Here is a 19,650-nt window from a genome sequence, read left to right as displayed (position 1 = left end):
AAGTACCTGCTGAGTATAAATTTGTATTTATAATCTAACATATTACACTATTTTTTAATTCAAGACAAATGTACATAAACATCATGAAGAAAGTGAAGATTTCAGTTCAGGCATGAAATTTCACGTAGCAAGTGAAAGGGTAAGTTTTTGAAGGAGTTTGACAGCTCTCTAGCATTGAACAGGAGCAAAATACATGCCATATTTTTCTAAATGGAATTTACAAAAAGCAACATGCAAGTATAATTGTAAATAACCACAGTAGGTTTTCTACACTATTCTTCATGGGTATGTTCTTAGTTGCTTGCAAATGGTGTTAGTTCAAAACATATATGAACATCGACCTGTTCAAATGAGACATCTGTGTGAAACCTTGCCAGTTTCTCAACTGAGTCTATCTTTGATTATTCAATGAATTCCTGATGCAGTGAGAAAAGAAATGTTCAGAAAGCCACTACCTTTTTATAGTTTAGGAGGAGCAGAATTCATTTGAAAATAAATAAAGACATTTTTGTTAATCGGCTGTTCAAAAATAAAAAGTTCAGACAACCAAACAAAGAGCATCCATTACAATATGATGATCAGTCACATGGAAAGAACACTATATACTATAATGTTGAAAGGAACAGCTTGTACACAATCTACAGACAGGCACTCACCTACAAGAAAGGGTTGGACAAGCAATATCTAAGTATTATAAATATATTCATATGAATCAGGATCAATTTATGAACAGTTCACAAACTGGGAAAATGGAAAATGGAAAGCTTGTAATAAATTATTTATGAAGCCATACTGTTAAGAGTTGCATTTGGAACTGTCTCCGTTAAAGAGTCTTCTCTGTTCCACAAGACTACTTAGTCTACATAGCATAAAGTAATGATACTGAACTGAAACTTCACACGTGAGTCTTAACTCATGCAATATTATGTATATACTGCTTAGATACACCAAAGCTCTTCAGTTTGCGCAGCTTTCCAGTTTGAAAGACCTAAATTTAGGAAAGACCTAATCAATAAAATCCAGATAGCACTTATTTGTATCAGAACAATTCCTAACACACAATGAAGACTGAACAATAGGAATTCATTGTCAGCCCTACACTGGGCAGTCTTGTAAAGAGGAATCTTAGGCTGGACGAACCAAGAGGAGAGAACAGATCTACCTGAGAAGTGGTCTTTTGTGGGAGGGTCTGATAAAAGGTTAAAGGTGCACAGCTCTCAAATCTGTGGTTTATTTAGTTTATTAAATTATGTCTGACCAGGAGACACCTGTCCCCACCTTCCCATCAGCAGATAAACTGTTATAGAGGCTACCAGAGACTGTAAGCACAGGATTCAGAGCCCTATCCTATATCCCCCTCTCAAAGATCTTCTAACTTACTTTACTTAACTTACTAACCTAATTTATGGTTAAGTTCCAACCGTAAGTGCCAAGAGCCAGGATATGTTTGGTTTATTACCATCAATAGGTTTTGAGATGAGTTCTCCAAGAGAAAGACTATAACCAGAATGAATGAACAAAAGAGTATCTACCTGGTAACCATGCATGTGCCTCATCAATTTTTCACTCATTGGGCTACCGTTCAGGATGGAGCTCAGGACTTTGACAGCTGCATACATGGTGTGGTCATCACAGGCCATAGCAATGACACCCAGAAGAATGGCAGGGCCTCCAATAAAGTTCAGGCTAGTAGCTGCTGGAGAGGACTGGAACACTCTTACTCCTAGGAAATCACAGTGTTAATCTACCAGGAAATTACATGGACTAAATTTGTTATTGGACAGAGAAAGGCCAAACTCTTAAGAAATATGAAACATTAAAGAATAGCGCACTTACCATATTGGCCCACAGCAATTGACCCAATAGTCCGCAAGGAACCTGAGAGGTGTCCAGCAATATTCTTAGCTAGGAATATTAGAGTTGAACTGTCCCGAGAGTTAATCCCAATCTAAAACAGATAAAAGACATCTTAAAAGACACCCCTTTCTGCTGGAAAGAAAAGTTACAAGCGCACAGTCTAATACTTTAGCTTATTTTATTACTTTTAGACTATGAAACATTTTATTTTTCCTTCAAAGTTGATTGTTAGGACTAGCATTCACCCACCTAATATTTCCTACAATCCCATTACTTTGACATGTCAGTAGGCCTAGAATTGGCAGGAATGCTTGTATAGCATGTGAAAGATCATTTCAAGACTTTGTGAAATCACAGACTGGAATGAATTATCATTAATCCTGAAAACTGTGGCTTCTGTTGCTGTTTTAAGAAAGGCTTTTAACATTGTGCTCCCAGTATCCAGTCTATTCCTCTCCACAGATGTGTAGAATGGAGTTGAAGAATGGGAAGAGAAGCTTGGGTGGGGGAGGGATCACTGAAGGTACACAACTAAGACAAAGTCACAGAAGTTGCTCTAGAAACAAGAAAAAATGTGCTTAAGACAACTGAGGGAAATTTGTGACCTCTTTGGCAATCAGTCGGCCATCCACTTCATTGTAGAAGCTCTTTATATCTTGGACTGTAGTAAGAGATGAGCACATGGCATTGATCCCAAAAGAAATCTTCTCTTCTGCCACCAGAGAAGTCGGATTATGATTGCTGTACTGGTCCTCACCTAAAACAAAGAGACTGTAAGCCTCTGAAGGCACTTTGCATCCTCAGCACATGAGACAGAAGAAGGAGATGAAAAATAACTGAAGTTAACCAAGGTTTAGATAGTAATTTGATTTTGATTTAACTATAACAAGAAAAAAACCTTCACCCTTTGCAACACAATCCATGGCATCTTGCCAGCATAAGCACCAATATGAGATATGCTTTACTTGTTTCCTCTGGTCACTGCTTTGTATAGATCCTGCAACCTCTCTCAGTATCTCAGAAAGCTTAGTAGAGTCCAGAATAAACCTTCTCTGTCCAAGCAATATAAACAAACTTTCTGGACAAAGAAAACATTACTGAGGCCTTCCATTTTACTGTGAGCTTTCTCAGGAGTAGCAGGAGCAACGATTCATGTAGAAGAAAAAGGACAGAAGCAAAAGTCAGAGCTGCCAACTCAGAACACATGGGAAGCTTCTGAAAATTACCAGGTTCAGCGGCTTAACGGTTATATGAAATTCCCAAATACTTTTCCTTCAATAATTTTCTGTTTCTGCTTGCACTTGGAAAAACTATGTGTACCTTTAAAACAGTTTGTATTTTTGACAATTTTATAGACTGGGAAAGCAGTTGATTCATGAAACTGTTTAATAATGCTTGTGACACAGCCCTATAGGCAAAAAGAATTAGCTTATTTCCTTCATGAAGATTAACTAGAAATAAATGTGCAAAAACTGTGTCACCTATTTCCCTTCCAGTAGATCATAGATTATGGCTAAGCCTTTGCACAGCTGCTGCTGCTTGGTGAGATACTGGTGAGATGGGACACAACACCGCTGAATCAATTCAAACTGCTGTTCGCAACAAGGTCTTAAATCCATTTCAAGGAATGAACCATAATATCTGGGTGTTCAGGCTGACATTTTTTTTTTTTAATGTAAAATTTTCCATTAGAAAAGCTTCTTTGGGTGTTTTGATAGATCAGGGAAATATTAGGTACCATATTCCCCCTCTGCTCCTGTATCCTGCACACCCCAAAAAGAAGAGTTGGGGTGGGGAGAGAGGTAAAATTTCACAGTTATGAGATTACATCTTGCATAGCACCCTATGATGTCCCTGCATCAGGGCACTGCTGGAATCAGACAGCCACAATCCATGACTAGTACTGAAGTTCAGCCAGGAAGGCCACCATGCAGAGAACAAACATCCCAGACATCACAGACACAACACTTCAAAAATTTAAACTTTCTGACTTCTGTTGGTGGTAATATTATTTTAGGGCTTTATTCTGATATCATTTCTCTTTCAACAACTCCTTCCCAAGCTTGACTTGGAGATTTTATTTGTTTTTTTTTTTTGTCTATGTAGACAGCACTCTCTTTGCTTGAGGCTGGAGCATCAGCAGGTGAGATTATTCTGCTTTTTTCAAACAGGAGATTCATTTCATCCCAAGCTCTAGTACAGAGGTGAATGCACTACTTGTTGAACAAGTCCAGAGAAGGGCCACAAGGATGATCAGGGGGCTGGAGCACCTCCCGTATGAAGACGGGCTGAGGAAGTTGGGGCTGTTCAGCCTGGAGAAGAGAAGGCTGCGTGGAGACCTCATAGCAGCCTTCCAGTATCTGAAGGGGGCTATAGGGATGCTGGGGAGGGACTCTTCATTAGAGACTTAGGACAAGGGGTAACAGATTAAAACTTAAACAGGGGAAGTTAGATTGGGTATAAGGAGGAAATTCTTTCCTGTAAGGGTGGTGAGGCACTGGAATGGGTTGCCCAGGGAGGTTGTGAATGCTCCATCCCTGGCAGTGCTCAAGACCAGGTTGGACGAGGCCTTGGGTGACATGGTTTAGTGTGAGGTGTCCCTGCCCATGGCAGGGGGTTTGGAACTAGATAATCTTAAGGTCCTTTCCAACCCTAATTATTCTATGATTCTATGAAATGTTTTGTCTGCCTGTTTAATAATTAAAGCTCACAGCATACTTTAGTTAAAAAGCCTCTTCATTAAATGGAACGTAACTTATTCCCCTACCCTTCTTTCCTCTGCACTCTCTCCTACTCTGCAGACATCTGCAATTACAGACAATGCTTCTTTTTCTGATGTGTTTTTTCTGTAGCACCATAAATGCAGAACATCTCAGTTAAAGTTGCTGTTCTGACATTTGTCCAACAGAAATTGCAGTCTTACATCTCCTGAAGGACATTATCCCTCTTTATTCTCCATCTCTCTCTGCTGCTTGATTTCTGCTTTCTTCTTCTTCCCAATTTACAGTATGTTATAAGATCCTTATGATATCTTACTACAGTCTTATACACCACTCAATAACACAGAGTCCCAGGGTTTTAGAGCAAGTTTTAGGCACAGCTGGAATACTAATGGCAGATTATAAGAATAAAAAGAGCACTGCCTGGCAAACAAATACTGGTGGGTGAGAATTATCACATACCTTGAAGCTGTACAGCTTGGAAATTGCTACAGTATTGTGGGCCAAGCTTATTAATCACCTCCATGGTTTCCACAGAGATGGCTTCTTCAAACAAGTATGTAGGGCCAAGGCGCCAGGTCAAGGAGGACTTCTGTTTCCAAATTCGGGGAGTAGCTATGTACCCATAGACATCAATAAAGGAAGAGGGTTCCATGGAAATACAGCTACCTGGTAAGGGCTGGAGATACTGCATCTGCAACAGAGGAAGAATTCACTTAGGGGACTCAATACATTTGGGGTACCTTAAGGCCTTTTTCCTGGAAGCTACTGCCTGCCGCCTCTTTCCTCAGTGAAGTCTCAGACAGCTGTGCAACACAATTATCAACTACTGTTTAGAAACTGGACTTTCAGAAGTGTCACAAATGTAAGTATTTTGGAACATTCAAGCCTACTTTTTGTTCAAAAAGCACAGTCAAAATCATTTCAGGTGCTGGCAAAGAAAACCGTATCTTGATCCCTGGCCTATTTTTCCTGTTTTAAACTTCATAATGCAGACTGCAACATTCAATACAGAAAGCCAAGTTACAGATTGCACCTTGCACTGGGCTTCCAGGGAATGAACAGTTTTTGAAGAGTGTAGAATGTTCCAGTGCATCAATTAGCTTCAGTGAAAGCAACACAGTTTAGGAATTTGGACCATTGACTTTTTTTATCAAAATAAGGCTTCAGCCTCCTAAATTGAATCTATAATTTTATTTAAATATGGACAGCTCTAATAGGAAGTAGTTTTAATATTTTGGTATAGAGAAACTATATTGTACTTCAGAGCTTAGCCCTGCCTTTAATAATTTGCTGTTAGGATGACAGACAGCATTTACTGATCTCTGACTGCTGAAATGGAGAAGACAGGGTTGGTCAATACTAGGAGGCAGGACTTGATACTTAATTGAACAAATATTAGGCTTGAAGCAATGCAGTAAACTACCCAAATATAGCTTTCAAAATTGTTAACAGCCTTTGTGCAATTCTAATTTCTTACATAACCTTTTCTTTACCGTACACATCAAGATGAAAGCTTGCATCATATCTGAGACCCCAGCACTGGGACAATCTTTTATTTACTAAGGCTTGTTTTATTTATTATGAGCTGTTTCATTGTATGTTAAACACATTTGCTGTGAATTCTTTAATCAATTGCAATGTTTAGGCCTAGTTTTATTGATGACTTTCACAGTCTCATTTGAAGGAAGGCAAATTAAATTAAATTTTCATTCTTGAAAAGGATATAGGTCCCAAAAGGTGTTTAGATGACAGACCATTTTTCTCAAGTATGGGAAAGAGAATATTCGGAATTAAACAGGTTGCTTTTACAAGGGAAGTATAAAACACACAAGTGGGCTTTGCATGTACTGAGATTGATTTGAAATATGGGAAAAAGAAAGAAGGTTACAAGTTTTAATTAATAAAAGGATTCTATTCAAAAACAAAACAGAAAACCATACTACACTAAAGGGTGAAGCAGTAAGGGTAGAGGGCTGCCTTGGTTGCAGCGACCACGAGATGGTGAAGTTCAGGATCCTGTGTGGTAGGACTAGTAGAATACCAAGTAGAATTGCAACCCTGGACTTTAGCAGGGCAAACTTTGGCCTTTTCAAGCAATTGCTAGGGAAAATCCCATGGGCAAATTGTTAACAGCCTTTGGAAGTCAAGGAAGAGGGCCAAGAGACCTGTGTGGCTAAATTTGCTGGGTATGCTCAAGTGGAAGAGGAGAGTTTACAGGTCATGGAAGGAGGGGCTGGCCACTTGGGAGGAATATAAGGCTGCTGCTAGGGGATGTAGGAAGGCAGCTAGGACACAGAATTAAACCTGGCAAGAAGGGTCAAGGACAGCAAAAAGAGCTTTTTCAAGTACATGGCAGACAAAACTAACACCAGAGGCAATGTAGGCCCACTGATAACGGGATGGGTGCCCTGGTGACAGAAGATTGGCAGAGTTACTGAATGCCTTCTTTGTCTCTGTCTACTCTGCTGCAGGCAGTTACCCCTGAGACCTTAGATGAAGTCAGGTCGACCGAGCGACTTGCCTTTTGAGGAATGGGTTAGATTTATTATGAGCTGTTCCATAAATCCATGGGTCCATGTTAAACACATCATCTTTACCAAGTCTGAGGTGCCTGAGGACTGGAAAATGTCACTTCTTCAAAAAGGGCAAGAAGGAGGACAATAGCAGCCTCACCTCCATCCCTGGGAAAGTGATGGAACACCTTGTCCTTGGTGCCATCTTAAAGCATGTCAAGGATAAGAGGGTTATGAGGGGCAGTCAACATGGCTTCACCAGGGGGAAATCATGTTTGACCAATCTCTTAGCCTTTTATGAGGAAATAACACGGATGGAGATGCAAATTGGTCTACCTTGACTTCAAAAGCCTTTTCATCCTCTAAATTGAAAAGTGTGGATAGGTAGTGAGGTGGACTGCCTGGCAAAGAGAAGTTGTAGTTTATGGGGCTTTAGGCCTGTAACTAGTGGAGTGCAGACCATTTTTCATCAATGATTTAGATGAGGGAAAGTGTACTATCAGCAAGTCTGCTGATGACACTAAGCTGGGAGGAGTGGCTGACACGCCAGAAGGCTGTGCTGCCATCCAGCGAGACCTGGACAGGCTGGAGAGTTGGGCAGGGAATAACGGGATGAAATATAACAAGGGAAAGTGTAGAGTCCTGCATCTGGGCAGGAACAACCCCAGGTTCCAGTATAGGTTGGGGAACGACCTGCTAGAGAGCAGTGTAGGGGAGAGGGACCTGGGGGTCCTAGTGGACGACAGGATGACCATGAGCCAACACTGTGCTCTTGTGGCTAAGAAGGCCAATGGCATCCTGGGATGTATTAGAAGGGCTGGTTTACAGAGAGGAAGACCCCATCTGGAATATTGTGTCCAGTTCTGGGCCCCTCAGTTCAAGAAGGACAGGGAGCTGCTGGAGAGAGTGCACACACATTAAGGGAGTGGGCATTCCCTTATGCATGGGTCTTTATAGTTTAGAGAAGAGGAGACTTGATTTGAAAATATATAAAGGGGGAGTGTCAAAGGAAGGCTCTAAGTGGCAAACAATGATAGGACAAGGGGTTTTAAAACTTGAAAGGAACTTCTTCTCAAGGGTGAAGGCTGCCCATTGTATTGGACACATTCCTGTGTAACGTTGTCTAGGTGTTCCTGCTCTGGCAAAACTTTTGAGGTCCCTTCCAATCTCCAGCATACTGTGATACTGTGATACACTAACCAGAGCTACAATACACAACATTCAAAATCCAAACATTAGATCTCAGAAATAATATCAGATTAACTTCAAAATGAGGAGCATGATAATAATTATAATATAAACCAGGGTTTTTCTCAGTTATCCTGTAGATTATTAACCCTTCAGGTGCATTCAGATTGTTTTCTTATGATCTCTCATACAACCTGAGAACTTCACCAATTTGAGAATTGATTTCTGTGCAATCAGATCACAAGAAATGGCACACTAGGGGAAATACTAGCTTCACCAACATTTGCAATGAACTCATGAGTTGATATCATTGAAATTTACAAATTTCTCCTACCTGGAACATTTATTTAATTTCTATTATCTTGAAAAAAATATTATTATTTTAATTCAAGAGCTTTCTCACAAAACTTCTAACTGGGAAGAACATCTATATTCCTGAATACTTAGAATGCCAGTGGGAAAAAAGCCACTGATTCATCAACTGATTGTTCAATGGGTGTAACAGGAAGAGGATAGCTTGAAACATACTCACGTAAGATAACTGAGGAAATTTTATCCATCTTGGGATTCTTGCGAAGACCTGGCCAGCCACAGAAGCTTAATCCTCTGCAACCTTCTGCTTTTAAGACCTTTCTTAAAAAAACGTGGGTCCCTACATAACTCATCACCTCTGCAGGTTTTAGCCTAAATCCTAAGTACGTTTGGTTCAGGATTCACTGATCACACCTTAATGTGATGTACTTTCTGTAGCTGACAGCTTGTGAAAATCTTGGGTTTAAGCTGAGATATCCTCAAAATTGCTAGTCAATTCAGAAAACTTTGGCCTAAGGGTACAACTGGATTTCATGAACATAACCCTGAGCTATCAGCAAACTAGGTAACCCCCATTTTTAGATGAGTGTCTGTCCTGGGTTCAGCAGTAGCAGTCATTTTTCTCCTTCTGGGTAGCTGGTGCAGTGCAGTGTTTTGACTTTCAGCTCGGGAACAGAGCTGATAACAAGGATGTTTTGGTTTGGCCAAGGACTTTGTGAGCCTCATGCTCTGCCAGGGAGGAGGGGAAGCCGGGAGGGAGCAGAGACAGGACACCTGACCCAAACTGACCAAAGAGGTATTCCATACCACAGCACGTCATGCCCAGGAGGTAACTGGGAGTTAGCCGGAAGGACATGGGCTTCTGGGTCAGATTCGTTTCTCGGCGGGTGGTACTGTATTCTCTTCCCATGTTATTTTCCCTTATCATTGTTGTAGTTGGTAGTAGCGGTGGTGATTTGTGTTGTACATTGGTTGCTGGACTGTTCTTGTCTCAACCCGTAGGAGTTGCACTCTTTCAATCCTCCTCCCCGTTCCTCCGGGAGTGGGGAAGGGGAGAGTCCCGGGGGAGGGGGGCCCTCAATTGCTCTCAGCCAGACACCACTTGCTGGGAGTGAGTGAACAAGCTGTCTGGCTAGGGTTTAAACCACGACAGTGTCACTACTCAAAATTACTCTGGTTATCTACATGCTGTGGGGGATGGGGCAAACTAGTTCAAAGAGCAAGTATAAACTGATAACATACTTCCAAAAAGCAGCACAAATACATCCCGGTTAGGAAGCACAGAGTGGCACATGTCATATGTAAATCACCATAATGTGAGTCTCAGGTTAATACTGAAACATCATGGAGTGTGCACAGGAGGATGAGAATGAAGAACAATAAAAGGCAAATATCAGGCACAAGATCTGTGCAGACATCTTTTACCTTTGCAGAGCCAAGCATTTGACCATTTATATAAGCTGACACAATGCAGTTCTTCTTTGCTTCCTTAGCAACTGTCACTGTGAGATGATGCCACTGGCCAGTGACTAGCAGCTTGCCACAGCCAAACTGCACTTGTCCTGGAAATGGGGAGGAATTTAGGACCTCATCCTCAGGTTCCATTATATCTGTAACAGCAAAATCAAGGAGCAGTCAACAGAAAGTTTCTCTCACCCTCCCGTGCCTCTGGAACACAACTATCACATGCGACAAAAAGAGCACAAGTCTCTCTCTGTGTATAGAGTCAGTTGGTGTTATTCCTTTCAACATCTTTAAAACATTCCCTGAAGGTCCATTATCAGGACCTGAGACTTGCACAACTTGCAAGATCTCTCCAGCATACTGTGTGCTATCCTATCCTCTCAAAAAACACCTGCTGGCTACCTCAATGCTGCAAACATAGAATGGACTAAGACAAAGGCAACAAATTCTCTAGGAGGAGAACCCCTCTGGATATTCACTGACCTAGCTGACACAGAGAAAATTTCCTAGTGAATTCATGAGAAGATAAAAATCTGTACATTAATTTGTAACTTTTATGAAAGAGGCAAGCTGGGGTTTTTAACATCATCCAAGGGAATCAGAGCACTTGCACAGTGTCAGCTGTGCATGAAAAATCCCAGCTACTATTCCCGCTCTATTTCCAACCTCCTCTGCAATGTTCAATCACATTCATATTTGAAATACCTACTGTAGTCATTAAGTAGAAAGGGATAAATGTCAACATGGAAAAATGTATAATCACCTGACATTAAAAGTGATCAAAGGAAATGAGCTGTTTGCTTAGGAAGCTAGATCACACCCAAACTCCTCAGTCCTCGTCTCCAAACCTGCCTATTACCACACAGAACAGGCAGCTGGTTCAAGCCCAGCCCCCACAACTGCATACAACCTTATAACTGACATCCAGAAGTTTTCCTTAAAATATTTGTAAGTTTTACCATATATTGCAGGCCACAAAGTAATTCTCAATGCTTATAGCAAACTTAAAACTGAAATATGACCAAGAATTACAATCACAAAAGGCTGCCAGAATACAAGTGAAGAGATAAAAAGTCTCACTGATGTCCTGGGTACTTGAAGAAGAGGAAATTTGTTAATGAAAAAGTCCAGATAACCAAGGGACACAGCACTGCAGCTTGGCTGAGAAGAGCCTTACCAAGTGGCTGGAATTCTACTTCTTCTGTGGAAATGACCAAAGAAAGGTCTTGTGGGAAGAAGCTTACTGAAAAGCAAACAAATTCTTGCTCCGTTCTTGACATGTGCCTCACAACTGTGAGGAAACGGAGTGGGTGGCTGCTGTGCACCAAACCAAACTTGCTAACCAGAAACCAGCAGGAGAGTGTCAGGCCACTTGAGGGAGGGAACATTCTGGTGCCTGTAGACAGGAAACAAAAATGCTGTAAGGGAGTTGGTTTCCCTGTGCAGACACATTAACAAACTGCTTTCTGTTTCATTTATAGCCCAAACCATGTAAGAACCTACATTAGAATACGAGGTTTAATTTCTGTTCCATTCTATTATATTTCACTGCCTATCTTCAATATCATAGAGACTGCTCATATGAGCATGTGTACATGTTTAAATGACCTAAAATTAACTGACGAGAAATGACTACTAGCTCATCATTTGGGAAGCACTAAGCCAGAAACAAGTTTTATCAAAATTTACAAAAATCAGGAAGCAAAAGCTACAGCCATTTCCCAGTTCACCCAATAGATGATTTTGGTCTATAGGAAAACCACATTTCATGTTGAGTGACAGTTTCTATTCCTTCCATCGGAGATTACTCTAAATCTGGTGGCTCTTACTTGTTAAGAACACTTTCTTGGCAGCCTGCTTTAAGTTTGTATCGATAACGTTAAAGCTAATGTATCATACTATTAAGCTGCATCAGATACTACATTCTGGTTAGCATTCCAAATTATGCAGCTCAGATCTGGAGTGGAACACAGAGGCATAAATGTATTGACATACACAATTTATTTGCTGCCATTTCTCACAACTGTTGAGTGGTTTCAGGAAGCTGTAGGTGAGTCAAAGTGCTTACCAATGCCAATTCCTCCTGAGACAGATTTCTCTGCACTGGGTCCCATGATAGTGGCCAAGGTAGGGAGGTATAAACACCTACAAAAGCAAGCAAGCACCCATTTCGTCAGGAATGCAAAATCCTCCATGAAGGTTACCAGTGACTTAATAGTGAAGAATCATGGCAGCAAGGCAGAACCTAAGCTATCAGCAATAAGACAATAACAAAATAGGTTTGCAACAGTGCTGCAAGGAAGGCAGCGATAGGGCACAAGGACTGACTAAGATGGAGAGAGAAGTGATTAGTTTCCGTGTCCAGAGTAAGAGCTCGGGGACTGCAGAGCAGCGAAACAGAAAAGCAGCAGCAGCAATACCCGTATCCTTCAATGGACATGTCAAACTCCACAAATGATGGAGCCAAAGCAGTGTTGCGGAGCTGGAAGTTTCTAGGTGACGTCATGGAGATGAGACTCATTGCAGTCTGGAGTGCCAGTGCAGATCCCCTAGACACCCAGGGAGAGCTGCTGACAGGCACAACTGTTTGAGGATCAGTTTTATTGTCCACCATGTCCTCTTCTGAACCTAGAAGATCAACATAGTGCTTAACCAGATCAGTGTCTGCAATACTCTTTTCAGTCACAAGCTTTGCCCGTATTCAATTCATGACTGCTAAGAATAGTACTGCATGTTCTTCAAATAACACATCCTCAGCAGCCTGCAGAAATCCTCAGCAATATTGCACTGATGGAATTTCAAACTGGGAGGCTGGTAGGAGAATGAGCTTACAGAACTGATAGCCATATTTTCTCCCCACACATCTGCAGGCAGCTCCAAACTTCACCTCTGGTAAAAAATAGTTCCTGACACATTGTTCCATTTTATTTCTGCATAGACCATTCAATTCTGCCATAACAAAATAGTTGACACTAACATGTAGAAGGGGATCTGAAGAATAACTGCAAAGAACATAAGACTCAAATTTATACCATGCTGTATCAGGTGTCTCATAGGCATGAGAGTAGTTTAAGCACCAAATACTACTGCTGTAGCCTTTCACCTACAGAATATATTAGAATAGAGAAAGGACTTGGATGGAAAATGGCCTGCATAAGCAAGACAGGCTACTAGGATATCCCTAGGGATTACAAAAAGCAGTGCTCCTTATTCACATCTTTATTCAATTTCTAGCTATAATCCACACGGAAAACATGCTACAAACCCAGAAGACACTCCACTTGGTTTGTGGAATGTGATAAGTATTTTTATAGATTACTTCCATGGCTGATCCAGCAAAGACTGAGCCTATATTATCATCTGTATTGAGCACATGTGTTGTAATTTGATCTCTGCTGATACTTAGATCAGCTCAGTGTTGATCAAGTAGCACCCGACCTGGGCAACACTCAGTCTAAGACACCCTTACTGTGACTGTCTTGAAGCAACCTACTCCAACAGCAGTTTCCTGTCATTACAGAGACATCTATAATCGAGTCACTGTATCAGCAACAGGCTGTTCATTGTGTGCTTACCTTCATTCCAAGCTATGCTAGCTGAATCACTACCCTGACATGAAAGGACCTCAGTCTTTTTTGTGCTGGGCCTGAAAGGTAGTGGTGGTGAGCCTCCCAACCAAAGAAATTGCCTAACATGAAAAAAAGAAACAAAGTATTAAAAAAAAAAGAAACAAAAGAAACAAATCAAGTTATCAAGGTTTATTTTCCCCAGCAATAAGTCTGAATACCACTAATTTGTGTGTGTGTGGTTTTTTTCCTAAAGAAATTCTGTCCATTTTTGAGTAAAAGAAATCCAGCCTTCCACTGCATATTCAATTTCATCTGCACTTTGATCTCTATTAAGTACTCTTATGCCTCGCATTTGTTAGCATTGAAGAAGAAAGTACATTGTCAAAGTCAAAACAACAGAGGTTGAGAAACAAGGCTACACATCTGTCATTGACATGGATCCAAGCTAAGAGAAAGTCACTTTAACTCTTCAAGAAACAGCTTCTCCGTACGAATAACAAGGGGGAATAACCTTAGTTGTTTTGTAATTACTTAATCAGTTACCATTCATAAATAGCTTTACAACCCCTGCAGAGATGAAGCAGCAGAACACTACAGACTCATACTATCTTCAGCAAGTCATTTAAGCAGATATCCTGTGATCAATATGTAAGCAGCATAAACTCAGACTTGAAACAGAAGGCTGAATCCTGCTGAATTACAGCACTACACAAAGTATCTAATTATTACATAAACTTTGCAAAAAATTTGCACCACTAAAGCAAATTGCTTCCATTAGGTACAATCTGATACCTTAACACGTTTGGCTCAATAGCCTGTGATGCAAGCTTCTCAAACACTCTAGTGAGGGGCAGATGCAGTGGATGGCTCTCACTGCGGAATGCATCTTCACAGCAGGTTATGATGGTGCTCAGCAAGCCAGCTCCACACATAACCTGGCGATTCTTCTCTGACTTCACCAGGGACTGAATATGATCAACCACAGCACATTGGATTTCCTGTGAAAGCTGAAATGGACATAGAACTGAAGTCAGTGGAATGGAGCTAAAATCACATTGTGACTGATTTTTTATCTTTAGGTGTAAAAATCTGGCCCCCCAAAAAGAAGCTTCTAAGGTCAGAAGCTGAAGTGCAACTGCATGGCTGCTCTGTAAAGCTCTGACATGAACAGTGTGTATATATCCAAGTAGCTGCTCAGCCACCTACAGTTAAGTTTTCCTGCCACAGCCCCATGCTAGTGAAGGAAGAGAGCAATCAGCTGTTATTCAAAATGGACCACCATCAAGGTCAGATTACTAGGCAATAAGCTCCAAGACCAAAGCAGTAACTCAGAATATACTTAACATTAAGCATATGGAGTGTCGCATTGACATGACCTACTTTTTGTTCTAAAAGCACCGTTCTTAAAACAGTATTTAGCAATTACATGAAATACTTATTAAATGCACCTTTCTACATGTTTTGCTGAATTGAAGCTTTACTTCATTATTGCTTCTTAATGGTCTTCAAGAAGTACCTCTGTAAGCGGCGAGAAGAAGCACACAGGCCAACCCAATATGGGTGATAAGCAACTTCTAGTTTATTTGTGACGCAGTTCACACATATATAGGAGTGGTATTCAGCCACTCCTCCTTGGCATAACAGTATTGGTTAGCCCCCACAGCTTCCTCCACATTCTCCTCCCAGGTCCGGTCTCCGGCCACCTGTGGGGGCCACCCCCTGCCTTGCTTGCACAGTCCTCCAGAACTCTATGGTTCTGCTCTTAGAGTCATTCTGCAACATACCTCAATTCTAATAAATTATTTTTAGAGGAATTAGGAATGGCTCCTACAGTATGGACCTAACTAGACTTGACACAAAAGTAACAGTGCATCATATATTTAAACACAAATCTTACAAAGATCAAGTCTTCCCTACCCCCAAGAGTTATTTGGCTTTTTCATATGCTCTTCTAGGAAATATCTATGGAAACTTTCAAAGAAAAGGACAGCAATGGTGGCAGACACAGATTAGGACATTGGTATTTGATTTCATAACACAAAGAGAAGCTACTTCACTGGACTCAGAATAAGCTAGTTTATTAAGTGTCAAGAGGAATTCAGCTCTTTTGCACCCAGACCAAACAAAACCAGTACAGGACAACTTCAAAGCCAACAGGCAATTTGTTTTCAAAGCCCTTAGCAATCAAAAGCCCCAACCGCAATGCTTAGACAGTGCAACGTACATACTGCTTTTGTAAACATAACTATTTTTGGTATCTGAAGGGCAAGTCCTTTGGACAACATTTTCTTTTCTCTGACTGTTCATTCCCAGTGACAGAAGTTTCACAGTGCATCTCATTACATGCAGAAATCACGCACCAGACTAAACTACACTATTCTTCAGAAAGGCACTTACTGCTACAGTATATCAAAGCCTCACTTATATCTTTTTTGATCTTTCAATTACTATTTTAGTCATTTTTTTGACTGGATGCATGAAAGTAAATGTATAAAACCATGAGAAAACAGAGAAGGACACAGGTGTTGACTAAGTGTAACTACTGTCTTAATCCAAAATAAATCCAATAAAAGCATAATGGTATACAAAAAAAAATTGATTGTTTTCATTAGCTTAGCAGCTTTGTCAATACCAGTATTGTCTTGTTTTGAATAAAATGTGCTGTTTTCATGGATCTTAGTTCCAGTAAAATGAGATTTTAGTGGAAATATTAATGGCAGCCAGGAACTAGGCTGTGTGTTTCTATATGCATGGATTGATTTTTCCTAACACATATTACTTACACCATGAATCAGAATATTGAAGGTGCAGTTAGAATGTAGTTGAGCTCACAGCTTCACTTCAGATTAAAGTCTAAAATGCAATATATCACCTAGCAATTTGCCCAATCTGCTTAAGGAGTTCCCTGATTCTTTCTCCTTAGAGCCCATAGCTTCAAAACTTGATAGCTGAATTTAATTCACTGTCACCCATCTTCAAGATGATCATGCTATGCTCAATACAAGCATGAATTTTGAGCCTTTGGCAGTATGTGTTCACTTCAAAAGGATGCAATTTCCTTAAGTTTAACAATTATACAGCAATAATTCTTTGTGCAATTGCAAAAAGCAAACTTACTTTTCAATCTCAGAGTACCTAAAATCACAGAATGGTTTGGGTTGGAAGGGACCTTAAAGATCATCTAGTTCCACCCCCCTGCCATGAGCAGGGACATCTTCCACCGTATGAGGTAGATCAAAGCCCTGTCCAACCTGGCCTTTAACATTGCCAGGGATGTGGGTCACACTTGAAAAGCTAGGAGCCCTTCAGAGAGAATTAGGATTAACTTTCTATCATACCACAGAAATTTAGTTTTACTAATGAAGCAATTCAGGCATTGAAAAGAAAGCTTTCAAAGGGTTCCAAGCAACCCAGGATTTTAAATTGTGTTTTCAAAAGAAAAGGTAGAAATTCATAACCTTAAAACCCATTGTCTGTAGAGAGGTTGAGTCACTTCTGAAAGTCATCTGTTCAATTTTTTTTTCTTAGAATGTTATAAAAGAAATTCATAATTTTATCACAGCTCAAATTCTTGATGCACAGTTCTCGACTGCAAGTACATTTCCATTCTATCGCAATATTTTGCTGATTAACTCTCACCCACTGACCTTAAGAAACAAAACTTGCTTTGCTGACAGTATGTATAACTGGGTTTTACAAAGTTACAGAATAATTTGTGTTCATGCACTCCTTGCAAGCAGACAGGGGAAAAAGCACTATGAACTGCATGAACTGCTTCTACTTTTCAAAAAAAACCCATGGACCTACACAGGGCCTTGTTAAATGCCCCATATAAATTATACGATCTCCATCAGGCTTTTCACATTTCCCCTTGAGGTACAGACTGTGTGTAAGAGAAGCTGCAGAGCCTTCCTCATATAAATATCAGGGCTCCTATTGCCTAGTAATAACAAGACTTCCCCATCTGAAGCCAGGCAACAAAATCTCTTTGCAATGTTAAGAATCTTTTTGTTAATTCTAGTGGTCTGACAGATCTCTTGCTCTTCAAATTACCTTTAGTTGCAGTATTTTTTTTTCCCTACAGTATTAGCTGAATGCAGTGTCTCCTCATTTTTCTAAGCTACTATACAGTGCTATAATGTGATGTTCATCAGACACCTGAAAGGAAGGCAGAGCTATGCCTGTGTGCCACCTTATAACTGATACGAGACACAGTAGAAAATTATCTCTGGTATAGTTAGCCAGGGTTTCTTGGCAGAGCTCCTATGTCTTCAATCCAGGGTACAGTACCAAGATTTTAATTCAACCTTAGAGACACTGGCTGCCTTTTAAGGATAAAGTGAATAGCAAGAGAAACAGGACAAATAAAAGGGCAGGCTGTGGGGTTGGAAGCGCAGGAAGAAAACTGCTTGGTCTGAATAAACAGTGAAAGCTTCAGAAGTTGATTGATCAATGAACAAAAAAACTTCTTATTAAAAGCCCAAAATAACCTTGGAAAAGAACATACAGACAGGCTGTGCATTTTCTTATAAAGAAAAAAAAGTAACGCAGTAATCAGGCTCAGCAAAGAAAAATCCCCAGGAGACAAGGCTGGAGCAAAGCCGACAGCAAAGTGCTCAGGGAAAAAGAGCTGACCTTCGGTTACCCACCCAGGCTGGAGGACCCACTGCCAGGGTGTTTATATTCTCCTTCCTCCTACCAGAGTTCTGATCCATTCTCCTTTCCTTTCTCCCAGTGCCTTGACTTCACAACGCAAAGTGGAATGAAGCTCAGGCTAAATACCAAAAAATTTCCTTGTGCAGATAACGTAGTGCAGTAATTTAGGAAATCACTGTATTAATAACAGTTACATTAGCAGTGATATCACTAATATAAGTCTAAAGGCAGACAAGTCTCACATATCACAGATTCAGGCCATATCTAACTCTGTCAGAGACCTTTTCAATTTAGAAAGAGTTTACGCGTTTAAGAAATACAAATACTTAGCAAGAATCATGCTATTAATATCTACAGCGAGAACAACTGAGGCTAAATTTAAAACAGGGATAAAGATCTTTTACAAAAAGTGCATAGTCCTTATTGATGCACAGGATTTTAGTTTTATAACAGTGAATGACAGCAGTTCATTGTAGTAGAGATGTGGATAAAAATATAGGGGACAAAGCCAGCTGTGGAAGCAATAATATTATTTAATATAAGTATAAAAAATTCACATAAATCATCATGTGAGGATTTTTCTTGTCCATACAAGAAACCTGCCAGGATAATGACACAGAAGTGAATTACTTGATTCTCTTCTCAAAAGTTAGAATCATAGAATTATTAGGGTTGGAAAGGACTTTAACATTATCGAGTTCCAACCCCCCTGCCATGGGCAGGGACACCTCACACTAAACCATATCACCCAAGGCTTCGTCCAACCTGGCCTTGAACACTGCCAGGGATGGAGCAGTCACAACCTCCCTGGGCAACCCATTCCAGTGCCTCACCACCCTTACAGTAAAGAACTTCCTCCTTATATCCAACCTAAACTTCCCCTGTTTAAGTTTTAACCCATTACCCCTTGTCCTGTCACTGCAGTCCCTAATGAAGAGTCCATCCCCACCATCCCTATAGGCCCCCTTCAGATACTTGAAGGCTGCTATGAGGTCTCCACGCAGCCTTCTCTTCTCCAGGCTGAACAGCCCCAACTTTCTCAGCCTGTCTTCATACGGGAGGTGCTCCAGTCCCCTGATCATCCTCGTGGCCCTCCTCTGGACTTGTTCCAACAGTTCCATGTCCCTTTTATGTTGAGGACACCAGAACTGCACACAATACTCCAGGTGAGGTATCACAAGAGCAGAGTAGAGGGGCAGGATCACCTCTTTTGACCTGCTGGTCACACTCCTTTTGATGCAGCCCAGGATAAGGTTGGCATTCGGGGCTGCAAGCGCACACTTAAGCCGGCTCATGTTCATTTTCTCATCAACCAACACCCCCAAGTCTTTCTCCACAGGGCTGCTCTGAATCTCTTCTTTGCCCGAC

At 40.8% G+C, this 19,650-nt stretch overlaps 1 protein-coding gene across 1 annotated transcript in view; it reads right to left on the bottom strand.

Moving 5' to 3' along the window:
- WDFY4 (WDFY family member 4) overlaps positions 1 to 19,650 on the bottom strand; it is a 154,667-nt gene that overhangs the window by 96,980 nt on the left and 38,037 nt on the right. The window contains exons 14-23 of the mRNA XM_062606841.1: positions 14,419 to 14,633; positions 13,633 to 13,745; positions 12,478 to 12,685; positions 12,126 to 12,202; positions 11,235 to 11,453; positions 10,019 to 10,203; positions 5,040 to 5,271; positions 2,463 to 2,614; positions 1,837 to 1,948; positions 1,533 to 1,723 (exon numbers count right to left, since the gene is read on the bottom strand). Coding sequence (XP_062462825.1) covers positions 1,533 to 1,723; positions 1,837 to 1,948; positions 2,463 to 2,614; positions 5,040 to 5,271; positions 10,019 to 10,203; positions 11,235 to 11,453; positions 12,126 to 12,202; positions 12,478 to 12,685; positions 13,633 to 13,745; positions 14,419 to 14,633 — 1,704 coding nt within the window. The remainder of the gene's footprint in view (positions 1 to 1,532; positions 1,724 to 1,836; positions 1,949 to 2,462; positions 2,615 to 5,039; positions 5,272 to 10,018; positions 10,204 to 11,234; positions 11,454 to 12,125; positions 12,203 to 12,477; positions 12,686 to 13,632; positions 13,746 to 14,418; positions 14,634 to 19,650) is intronic.

This window comes from Pezoporus occidentalis, unplaced genomic scaffold, assembly GCF_034315485.1.
Source record: "Pezoporus occidentalis ecotype Australia unplaced genomic scaffold, CSIRO_AGI_Poc_V1 ctg98, whole genome shotgun sequence".
NCBI classification, from domain to species: domain Eukaryota; kingdom Metazoa; phylum Chordata; class Aves; order Psittaciformes; family Psittacidae; genus Pezoporus; species Pezoporus occidentalis.
Note: the sequence above shows the minus strand (reverse complement) of the source record. Positions and strands in the feature narration are given on the sequence as shown.